This window comes from Melanerpes formicivorus, unplaced genomic scaffold (assembly GCF_026170545.1).
Source record: "Melanerpes formicivorus ecotype bairdi unplaced genomic scaffold, bMelFor1.0.p_v2 SCAF_34, whole genome shotgun sequence".
Classification (NCBI taxonomy): domain Eukaryota; kingdom Metazoa; phylum Chordata; class Aves; order Piciformes; family Picidae; genus Melanerpes; species Melanerpes formicivorus.
In genome coordinates, this window is record NW_027142386.1 from 7,141,318 (window position 1) to 7,153,280 (window position 11,963).

The window sequence follows — 11,963 nt, forward strand, 5'->3', positions numbered from 1 at the left end:
TTAGCCAGCAGTTTGCTGTGGGGGATGGTGTCAAAGGCCTTGCTGAGGTCCAGGCAGACCACATCCACAGGCCTCCCCATGTCCACCAGGCAGTCACCTGATGATAGAAGGAGATCAGGTTGGAGAGGCAGGACCTGCCCTTCCTAAATCCATGCTGGCTGGACCTGAGCCCTTGGCCATCCTTCAGGTGCAGTTATTGCCACCAGGATAATCTGCTCCATCACTTTCCCTGGCACTGAGGTCAGGCTGCCAGGCCTGGAGTTTCCAGGTTCCTCCATCTGACCTTTCTTATGGATGGGGACCACATTGGCCATTTCCAGTCACCTGGGACCTCTCCAGTGAGCCAGGACTGGAGGAAAATGATGGAGAGTGGCTTGGCAGCTCATCTGCCAGCTCTCTCATCACCCTAGGATGGATCCCATCCGGTCCCATGGACTTGTGAGTGTCCAAGTGGCTCAGCAGGTCCCAAACCAATTCCTCATGGATTTCCAGGGCATTACACTGCTCCCTGACCCCATCACCCAGCTCAGGAGGCCACTTGTCCTGAACTCCTCCTGCCTTGCTGTTAAACATTGAGGCAAAGAAGGTGTTCAGGACCTCAGCCTTTTCCTCCTCTTCAGTCACAGTGTTCCCCTCCAGGTCCAATAAGCAGTGCAGGTTCTTCCTGCCCTTCTTTTTAGTGTTAATGTATTTGTAACAACGCTGTTTGTTGCCTTTCACAGAGGTGTTCAGCTTCAGTTCCAGCTGGGCCTTGGCCTCTCTAATGTTTTTCCTACATAATCTAACAGCTTCCTTAAACATACCTGGAGAAGCCTTCCCCTCCTTCCAAAGGTGATACAGCCTCTTTTTTCCCCTTAAATCCTCCAGGAGCTGCTTGGTCATCCAGGCCCAGAGCCTTCCCCACCAGCTCATCTTTGGGCACGTGGGAACTGCCAGTTCCTGTGCCTTCAAGGGCTCCTCTTTGAAGCAGCTCCAACCCTCCTGGACCCCTTGGTTCTTGAGGGCTGCTACCCAGGGAACTTTGCAAATAAGTTTCATAAACAGGCTGAAGGTTGCCCTCCTGCAGCCCAAGGTGAAGGTTCTGTTGGTGCTCCTCCCTAGCTCCCTGCATATTGACAACTTCACTATCTCCTGGTCACTGCACCCTAGGCAGCCTCCCACGATCACCTCTCCCACCAGCCCTTCCCTATTGGAGAACAGCAGGTCAAGCAGAGCCTGGCCCCTGGTAGGCTCGCTTAACAGCTGCAGCAGGAAGCTGTCCTCCATGCACTCCAGGAACCTTCTGGACTGCCTCCTCCCTGCTGAATGAAGTTCCCAGCAGATATCTGGGAGGTTGAAGTCACCAACAAGGACAAGATCTGATGATCTTGAGACAGCCTCCAGCTGCTTGTAGAACAATTCATCAGCCTCCTCATCCTGGTTGGGTGGTCTGTAACAGACTCCAACCAGGATGTCAGATTTGTTAGGCTGCCCTCTGATTTTAACCCACAGGCTCTCAATCCCTTCTTTCTCCACCTCAAGCTCTGTGGCAGAGAGTGACTCCCTAATACACAGAGCCAGCCCTCCTCCTCTTCTCCCTCGCCTGTCTCTCCTACAGAGCCTGTAACCCCCCAGTGCAGCACTCCAATCATGTGTGCCATCCCACCATGTTTCTGAGGTGGCAACTATATCACAGTCACCCTGCTGGACCAGGACTTCCAGCTCCTCTTGCTTATTGCCCATGCTGCCTGCATTGGTGTACCTGCACTGCAGCTGGGCTCCTGAGTTCCCAATTAACCCTAATTTGTGCCCCACTCTCTCCTCTTCAGAGGGATTGGATTCCTCACCCACCCCCTTCAGACCTAGTTTAAAGCCCTCCTAATGAGCCCTGCCAACTCTAGTGCTAGTACCCTCACACCACAGCAGGTTGCTCACAGCCACATCCAGCCTGGCCTCCAAAGCCTCCAGGGATGGAGGCTCTACACTTGGTTACTGTACACTTGGTTCTGCTTTTTGGTGGGCAGGGACCAAGACCTTAGGGGAGAGATGGCTTAGCTGGAGGGGGGAGCTAGAAATTGGTCTGGTTGGGTTTGGGAGAGGCATTTCCATCTTTGTGCTGTGGGAGTGTTTCCAGTGAGGCTGGGGAGAGACTGGCACAGGTTGCCCAGGAAGGCTGTGGCTGCCCTCTCCCTGGATGTGTTCAAGGCCAGGCTGGATGAGGCTTTGAGCAACCTGGCCAGGCTGGGGGGAGGTGTCCCTGCCTGTGGCAGAGGGGTTGGAACTGGATGATGCTTAAGGTCCCTTCCAACCCAACCCGTTCTATGACTCTCTCAACTTGCACCCCCCAGAGCCAGTGTCTCCCTTTCTGCTCTCAGTGTGCTTTGATGCCCACATGCTCTGGAGTGCTCTCCACGTGGCTTGCATCAGAGCTGCTGAACCTCCCAGGTGTGCTATCTCCTGGGGGTGCTGGTTGAAGCATCTCAAAGGAGGGTGATGCATATCAAGCCACGGCCTGAACCTCAGACTTCCTAAAGGACAATGAGTGTCTGTTAGATCAGCCCTGGCAGATAGCATTTAAATACCTGCTAATGAAGCTCAGTCCTGCCATCACGATCTGCAACCCTCCACTAATGAGTAACAGAGGAGAGGGAGACAAAGCCATTGCCGCAGATAACCCTGCCTGGCTTGCAGATAAGCTTAAGTGTTTCTCTGAAACCCTAATGGGGACAGATCCAATTTTATTGCCCTCAGGTGTCACTTCAGCAGCCCTGCAGCTCCCCACCACTTGCTGGGGGTGGTTAGGATGTTAGGAGGTACCCCAGGGCCCGCAGCTCAGCTGGGCTCCTGCCTTCCTCAGTTCATATTTTCGGGTAGAAGTGGCACTTGAGGTGGGTTTTCAGGTGGACTGTTGTGGTGCTGGCAGCACTGTTCAGACCCAGGTGCCCTCAGAGCCCTCCTGCTTTGGTTGTCACATCCTAGCAACCTCCAGCTTCCATTTCAGAAGCTTTCAGAAGAGACCTCAAACTTCCATTTCTGAAGCTTTAGGTTTAAGGAGTCCTCCAGCTTCCTTTTCAGAAGCTTTAAGAGACCTCCAGCTTCCATTCCTGAAGCTTTAGTTTTAAGGAGTCCTCCAGCTTCCTTTTCAGAAGCTTTAAGAGACCTCCAGCTTCCTTTCCAGAAGCTTTAGGTTTAAGGAGTCCTCCAGCTTCCTTTTCAGAAGCTTTAAGAGACCTCCACCTTCCATTCCTGAAGCTTTAAGTGTAAAGAGATCTCCCTGTGCTGATGATTTGTCCCAACCTGGTTCCTTTAGGGGAAGAGTGAAAGGACTGACAGACCTGGCTGGGGGTTGCAGTAATTCTGTCTCTGCTCTCCCTGCTGAAGCTCTTTTCCTGCTCTGTCCTGGCCAAAATGCTTGTGATGTGCCCCAGGGGTGTGGTGCTGAGGGCCATGGTTTAGCACCAGGCATGGTGGAGTTGGGGAATGGTTGGGTTGGATGGTCCTGAAGAGCTCTCCAAGCAAAATGCTTCTATGAGTCAATAGATTGTAGCTCAGGTGTGGCTTCACCACTGTGCTGCTGCAACACTCAGCCCCACTGCAAAAGGAGCTCTGTGAACTGGGGAGAGGATTTGCCCCCCTGTACAACAGCCTCTGTTCCACTCCCCCCACAACCTTAACATCCACTCCATCTGCCTTCAAAGTACTGAAAATGGGAAAGGGCTCTGTCAGCTCTGCCCAGACCCTGCCCTCTGCTTGCCCTGCAAGATGCCCATGGCTGTGCCCAGCCCCAAACTGGGCTGGCACAGGGTGGTGGCTAGGGGTTGAGGGCTGCTGCTGGCAGAGCAACCATGAGATGTGGCCCTGGGCTGTGTCCTGCTGTGTTAGCCAGGGGTGAGATTTCAGCGTGGGGATGTGGTGACCCCATCTGACCCATATGGCAGAGCTCTCCTGCTGCCATCCTCAGCTAAAAGCAGCTTTTGGGGGGCAAACCCCAGCAGATTTCAGCCTTGCTGAATCAAATTTCTGCCCCAGGAGCCTCCTGGTGCTGAGGTGCATTGGGGTTGGGGTTTTTTTTGAGTACAAAAGTGGCTTTTCACAGAGTGAGTGTCAGCTATTGCACACAATGCCTTGAAATCCCTTGCCCTCCCACCCCCACACTCAAGGGTAACAAGTGGGTTTAAGTGTGAAGTCTTTTCTCCATGCCCTCCCTCAGCTTTGCATCAGTATCTGCCTGTTTATGTAGATCTGGGGGGCAGCATCAAAGCTCCAGGTGCCTCTGAGAGTGATTCAGAGCCGATCATCCCGAGAGAGGGAGAGCAGCCTGCAAAGCACCCAGCCCAGGTGCAGGAGGAGGGGGTCTGGAGGGGGTCAGATCTCCCTCTTTGACAAAGCACCCAGGTGCAGGGGAGGGGGTCTGGAGGGGTTCAGATTGCCCTCTTTGGCAAAGCACCCAGCCCAGGTGCAGGGGGAGGGGGTCTGGAGGGGGTCAGATCTCCCTCTTTGGCAAGCTTGGAAGTGGCTGGAAATGGGAATGCAGGCAGGACATGGATCCCAAACCATCCATTTGTATTTCCAGGTGGACTCTTGTGGTGCTGGCAGCATTGTTCAGACCCAGGTGCCCTCAGAGCCCTCCTGCTTGGGTTGCCACATCCTAGCAACCTCCAGCTTCCACTCCATAAGCTTTAAGAGGCCTCCAGCTTCCACTCCTGAAGCTTTAGGTTTAAGAGACCTCCCTGTGCTGATGTTGATTTGTGACAGTGCCACATCTCATGGTTGCTCTGCCACCTGCAGCCCTCAACCCCTAGCCACCATCCTGTGATGAAGGCTGAAATCTGCTGGGGTTTGCCCCCCAAAAGCTGCTTTTAGCTGAGGATGGCAGCAGGAGAGCTCTGCCATATGGGTCAGATGGGGTCACCACATCCCCACGCTGAAATCTCACCCCTGGCTAACACAGCAGAACACAGCCCAGGGCCACATCTCATGGTTGCTCTGCCAGCAGCAGCCCTCAACCCCTAGCCACCACCCTGTGCCAGCCCAGTTTGGGGCTGGGCACAGCCATGGGCATCTTGCAGGGCAAGCAGAGGGCAGGGTCTGGGCAGAGCTGACAGAGCCCTTTCCCATTTTCAGTACTTTGAAGGCAGATGGAGTGGATGTTAAGGTTGTGGGGGAGGAGAACAGAGGCTGTTGTACAGGGAGGCAAATCCTCTCCCCAGTTCACAGAGCTCCTTTTGCAGTGGGGCTGAGGGTTGCAGCAGCACAACTCCGCCAGTGGGTGAAGCTCATTCAGGCGTTTTTGGATCCATCTCCTGCCTGCATTCCCATTTGCAGTGCTTCCAAGCTTGCCTAAATGGTGGAAGGAGGAACTCAGCTCCTTCCCACAGCACATCCCAGCTTCAGCACCCTCCCCACAGCACATCCCTGCTCGGGCAGGATTCGTTCCCCACACAGCAGGAGAGGAGGCAGCTGTGGGTGGCTGCCTTGCACAGCTGGGATGCTCCAGGGAGGTCTAAGGGCCAAGTGTTGGCTTTGTCATTGCATTTTCCATCCCTGCCCCTTTTGATCTCCCTGTGTCCTGCTCCACATCTTGGTCATGGGATGAAAAATCAGTTCCCTGAGCCAGCTAAGTGCCTTAATCCACCATTTGTACAACTATTGCCCCGGGAGCTTTGATAAGCAATTCGATCTGTTTGCTCTCCCTCTTTCCTCCTGTGTCCAAAGTAAACTCTGCCTATCTTCCCTCCCTCCTCCTCTGCCATTCCTCTCCCAGGGCATGGGCACCAGCTGGCACACGGGTGGGTGGTGGCTGTGACTCCTTGCTCTCACCAGACACTGCTTTTGTTGTGGCCCAGGAAGGGACTGGGCCCATGGGGGAAGCAGGATGGCAGATCCCTGTCCCGATCCCACGCTCTGGTGCTGCCTGCGTGGTTTGCATCCAAGCCTCACACTGCCATAGGTCCTCGTGCACTTCTTCTGCTGGAAAACCTTCCCTGCTTTGGGAAGGCTCCATCCTGGCCATGCCAAGCCCAGCCAGCCCTTCCCAAAGGAGAGACCTTGCCACCCCCAGGAGGGCCGTGAGATGCTCCACTGCAGGGCTTCTGCCCTGCAGCCCAAGTCCCTTGTGCCGATTCCTTGTGCCCAGGTGAGGCTCACAAGAGCCTCTCTGAGTGCAGGAGCTGGGTCTGGCTGTGTGCCAGTGGGAGCAGGGTGAAAGCCTCCATCCCCCATTCCCACTGCCCCACCACCTGTGCAGTGGCCCTGCCCCAGCAGCCTCCAGCCCTGGGGTGCTGAAAGGTCCTGGTGGTCATTGGAAAGGTGCTGAGTGCCAAGCCTGATGATGCCAGCAGGGAGGGCAGGGCCTCTATGGCAAGGCTGAGGCTGTCCCCCCACTCTAATGTCCCATTTTAAGGTGCTGTCCTCCCCCCACTTTAATGTCCTATGGCAAAGTCGGTGCTGTCCCCCCACTTTATTATCCCATTTTAAGGCTGCTCCCCGCTTTGATGTCCCACGGCAAGGCTGGTGCTGCCCCCCCAGCTTTATTGTCCCTTTTCAGGGCTGTGGCTCTCCCCCTACTTTAATGGCCCAGGGCAAGGCTGGGGCTGTGCCCCCACTTTATTGTCCTGCGTGTCTGGGCTCCCGATGACACAGAGCCGATGTGTACTGGGGCAGGAGGAGGGACGAGCAACAGAGCTCTCTCTCTCTCTGCTTAGAGATTAGGTCTCTGCTCAGAGCCTTGCCAAGCCTGGCTCATACCTTGCCTAAGCACAGCTTTATTGTCACCGTCCTCACTTTGATGTTTTCCTTACAGCCCTGGAATCTCAACCTTTCCTTTTCCCAGGGCAGGGCTCCCTGCCTCCCCCAGCTCCCCCCCAACTTCTGAGCCCTCTGCTGCGTTTCAGACAGGCTTGATGGAGGGGCAGAGATCGCAAAGATACAGCTGCCAGCGAGGCTGCTGGATGGAGGGGGTTGGGAGGGGTTCCTGGGGCGGTGTGGGGGGGGGAGCTGGGGAGTGTAGGAGAGTGAAACCTTCTGGCTTCGCTGCCGGGGTGCCGACAGGTTTTGGGGAAGGAGCAGCAAATCCGTGGAGGAAGAGTGAAAAAACAACCCCGAACGTAAAAGCTAATGTCCTTTTAGCGGATCAAAAGCCCCAGTCTGCAGGGGGCTTGGGTGCCTCCTGCCAGGGGTCAGCCCCACGCCCCTGCCCAGCCTTTGACAGCTCCTGCAAATGACCCTCTAATGACGGGATGGTCCCAGTGTGAAACGCTGCTGGAATATGTGAGCGGCCCGGGGGAGGCTCTGCTCCGGGGGGAGCATCCAGACACGTTTTGTTTATCCGCCGGCTGGGATGTGGATTGGGAATAATCAGGCTGGGCTGGGGATGTGGAGTCGGGGCTGCTGCTCCCAGGAGGGGAGGGCTGGGGAGGGCTGGCCCCTGTCCTGCAGGGCCACCTGGGCCAGCCGCTGCCAGCCCTGTAGCCCGGGGTCCTGCTCGTCCCCTCTGCTAGCTGTAGCTGGGGACCAGCAGTGTGTCCCCGTGCCAGGGGTATAGCCCCCCCCAACCCCACCCTTTTCACAGCCATAGGAAGCAGTTGGGGGAGTCCAGACCCCTGGCTGGGGCTGCAATGAGGTGAGCTTGGCCAAACCTGGGGACTGACCCTCACTGCCCCAGGAGCAGCATCCCCAGGGGAGCACGGACATCCTGGGGGCACTCAAGAGCCTGGGCATCACTTGAGCTGCCCCTCTCCAGCCCCCAGCACCATCACCCATGGGGGGGGTGTGGGGTGTGAGTGATGCAGAGCTGCCTGCACCAGCCACTGCACATTGCTGTTGGAGGGCATGGCCCTTCCCTTGCTCTGGGGGGTGAATAAAGGTGGGCACCTCTCTTTCTCCCCATCTTCAGCACCTGCAGGTTCTTCCCTGCTTGCTCTGGACCAATCCCCCCCACCAGGGTGGGAGCAGCTTCTTCTTCCTCTTGTGTGAGCTCTCCTGCTCAGGGAGCTCTTGAGGAGCATCTTTTGCCCCATCTTGGGGAAGCTCTTTGCTCCAGCAAGCTCTGGCAGCATCCCACCCACCCACCCCGGGTGCAGGCTGCACCCAGAGATGATCCCAGAGCTGCAGCAGATGTGCAGAGAGATGGGAGAGGGGAGGGGAAATTGTGCCCTGAGAAACCATTCAGCAGCAAAAAATGGGCTGTGGAGAGCAGCAGAACCTTGCCAGGTGTTTAAGACATGGAATTTATTGTTGGATTTTACACCCCTGACCCCTTCCCTGCCTCCCCATCCAACGAGTGGTGGAAAAGGCCTGAGCCCAGCTGTGGTTTTACAGAGGAAAATGGTCTGAGCTGAGATGTTGAAGGCTTGCTGGAGGCCTCAGAGGGCACCAAACCCAACCATGGGGCTACCCAGTTTTCAGGGGCACCTCGTTGGCCTGTGCCAGCCCTCTTTGGTTCCTGATGCTTTGGAGAGGGATGCAGGAGCCCCAGATCCATCTTTTGCATCTCCCCCTGCATAGTCCTGGGCATGGAGGGTGTATGGTGGAGGTTGCTGCCTCCCCACCTGCTGCCAGCCAGCTCCTTCTGGCTCCATCCCTTTTGGGGTGATGCCCAGGGCAGGAGAGGGCTGTGACAAACCCCTTCCCATGTGGTGCTGCGTGTGGGAACTCCAGACACAGGTCCAACACTTTAATTTGGGTTAATTGGCATAGAAACCTGCCAGAGTTTTAATTGACACAGAACAGAGGTCTCAAGAGAAATGCCTGAACCCCAGAAAGCTGCAACAGTGCTGCAGTGTCCTGCCAGGAGCCCCTGGCCACCAGCGAGTCCTGTGGTGGCCAAAAGGGGCATGGCCACGGGCACCATGTCATGGCAGAGAGCAACACTGCCACAGCTCCAGCCCTGTGCCCCAGCTCCTTGCTCTGCAGAGCAGCGCCAGCCCTCAGCTGCCTGGGCACACACCAGCTGCCAGCGCTGTGCCACCCAGGCAAACACAGCCCTTGGGCACCCAACTGCCCCGGCGCTGCCAGCAGGGAGATGTCTGATGTCCTTTGTCACACAGAGCCTGGATCTGTCCTTGCATTGTGGCAGTGTAGTGCTGCAGAGCCGCCAGTGGGCAGCCCGCTCCTGCCCTGGCACAGCCAGAGCTTCGGCAGCCGCCGTGGGCTTCAGAGACAGCCCACGCCGGGAGGGGGAGGGGGGCGGGCAGCCCTCGGGGACAGTTTGTGGGCAGAGCCGTGCCCCTTGCCAGCAGGGGCCGGGCTGGGCTCAGTTGCAGCCGCACTCCTCGATGACCATGTCCTCGTGGTGCCGGATGACCGCTTTCCCCTTCTCCAAGTAGAGCATGGAGAGGGGACTCATCCTGACCGGGGAGCAGACAGGGCAGGGCACGTGGTTGGGCTTGTAGAGCTGCAGAAGACTCTGCGGGGAGACAGCAGACAGGCAAAGCATCACCACAGGGCGTGGGGCCAGCAGGGCTGGGGGGAGGGCGTGGGGGGGAGCAGAGGCGGCAGCCTCCTCTTACCTGTATGTAGGCGTGGTTGGTGGGCTTGAAGGTCTCGTCCACGGGCGACGGGCACCGCCCCTCGCACCGGTAGGCGTTGTACTTCTTGGGGTGGACGATCCAGCTGTCCCAGCCGGTCTTCTCGAAGTCCACCATCATGTCCACCCTCCTGCACAGGGGCCTGCCCTCCTCCCCCGAGCTGCCACCGGCGCTCACTCTGATCCTCTGCTTCTCCTTCCTGTTCCTGCGGTGCCGGCGAGCCCCGGTGGCCGGGGAGCAGTCACGCATGACGTGCTTGGAGGTCTCTGCTGTCTTGATCAGGCTGTGGTCTTCAGGAGACTTGTCCTTGGAGAAGACGAGCAGCAGGACTCTGTTTGTCCCGTCCTGGGGCTCCTCGGGGCCGGCGTCACTGGTGGTGGGTGAGGGCATCGTGGTGGTGGCCGGGGCAGAGGATTCGCTCCCCTCCCCTCCCGTGGGATGATGGAGCCCAGGGACCACGGCTTGGTGCAGCCAGGTCCGGAGCACGTTGGTGACCTCAAAGATTTTCCAGGACTTCTGGATGGAAGTGGGTCTGCCAGCCACGGTGCCCAGGAAGAGCTGCTGGGCACAGCTCTCCTCGTCGTCCGGGCAGCTCTGCCGCTGGCTGTGGTAGATGTTGAGGGACATGTGTTGAGAGGGGGAGACGTCGGGCAGGTAGAGGCGGATCTGGGCAAGGCTCACGTCCTGGCTGCTGGACAGGGAGGACATGTCGAAGGCCAGCGTCCAGCGGGAGCCGTTCTGCAGGGAGACTGAAAGGCAAGGAGCAGGGTGAGGGACCCGCTGGCTCCACCGGGACGTGCCAGCATGGCAGGGGGCGGCGCCCCCGGGTGCTGCCAGGGCACGGTCCCCCATGCAGCACCCCCGAGCGTGGGGACAGTGCCAGTCCCGGGCGCAGGGATGCTCGGGGACGGTGGCGGCCCCAGTGACAGTCTCGGCGCAGGGATGCTCAGGCTCGATGCGAGTCCCGGGGACGGTGCTGGTCCCTGGATAGGGATGCCTGGGGACAATTCTGGTCCCAGGACAGGGATGCCTAGGGACGCTGCAATCCCAGGGGTGGTGCCAGTCCCAGGGACAGGGATCCCTGGGGACAGCGCCAATACCAGGACAGGCACACCCCAGAATGGTAAAGGGTTCCGGGGACAGTGGCAGTCCCGGGACAGGGGTGCCCGGGGCATTAGCCTCAACTCACCGTGCGGGGAGATGCTGAAGGCAGCGGCGGCGACGGCGCGGAGCGGGGCGGGGGGGGTCGCGGAGCAGCTGCAGCATCAGCGCAGGACATCGCGGAGGGGCGCGGGGGGTTGCCCATGTCGGTGCCCAGGTGGGTGCCCGGGCGTGTGCGCAGCCCAGGCGGAGCAGGACGAGGGCGTAAACCAGCGCGGAGCGCAGCGGGACCCTCATGGCTGCAGGGGCCGCTCGCAAGCGTTCTATTTGTACTGCGGCCCCGAGCACCGCCCCGGGTGGCCCCGGCTGCCCCCTCCCCGCCGTCCCGACCCCCCACTCCCCGCCCTCCCCTATTCTCCCCGTCCCTATTCTCATCCCTCCCTCGCTCCCTCCCTTCGTCCCTATCTCCATCTTCCTCTCCTCCAGCCCCCAGTTCATCTCCCCCGTGCCTCCCTTTCTGCATTCCTCCTTCTCCCCATCCTTCCCTCCCTGCCTCACTCTCCATCCCTCCATCTTCTCCTTCTCCCCATCCCTTTCTCCATTCCTCCTCCCTGGGCTTCTCACCACCACCAGCTCTCTCCATCTCTGCCATGTTGGGGGGGAGTAGCCACCCCCTTGCTGTATGGGGACACAGCTGACCCCAGCACCCACCCGCAGTGGTCCTGTCCTACTCCTTGGAGAAGGGAACCAGGACCTCTGGTACCCTTGGGGATCATCCCTGTCACTCCCCCAGCCCCATCCAGGCAAGGATCTCCCCCTCCTCGGTTCCCCTTCTCCCTGCGAGGGTACAGGGTGCAGGACAGGACAACAGAACCTGCTGGGTGCAGGATGCCAGCTGGGCACCATCCTTGGATGAGCCTTGCCCGAGGACAAGCCTTGGAGGGATGCATCAGGGCAAGGATGCTGCAGGTCCAAGCAGAGGGGGGTGATGGGTGAATGTCACAGAGGAGCAAGTGCAGCCATGGGGACACATGGCCAGGTGTTACCCCCGGCACAGCTGTCCCCAGACCCCCGAGGTGTGAGGAGTCGAGCAGGGAGGTCCCACACGTCTCCCAGCCCTCCCAGCAAGAGGGTTTCAGAGAGTAGCGGCTGGGGAGGTGCTGCTCCTCCTTTGGGAGGGGAAACAGCTCAGCCTTCCCGCGGAATCCCCTGCCACAGGGCCACCATCAGAGGGGAGCCACGGGAGCTACTGATGGCATCCTCCTGCCCTGCTGGGCACTGGGCTCCCTGACTTTGGCTGGGTGACACCAGGGCAGAGCAGGAGGAGGTCCTGGCCGAGCAGGGTGACACCAGGGC

General features: G+C 58.8%; 1 protein-coding gene across 1 annotated transcript; it reads right to left on the minus strand.

The window, feature by feature from the left end:
- Positions 1-8,818: 8,818 nt before the first annotated feature.
- NODAL (nodal growth differentiation factor) lies at positions 8,819-10,904 on the minus strand. Its single transcript, XM_068156187.1, is given in 4 exon segments — positions 8,819-9,385; positions 9,489-10,255; positions 10,696-10,753; positions 10,755-10,904. Coding segments are annotated over 4 exon segments (1,128 nt in total). The 3' UTR covers positions 8,819-9,232.
- Positions 10,905-11,963: the final 1,059 nt, after the last annotated feature.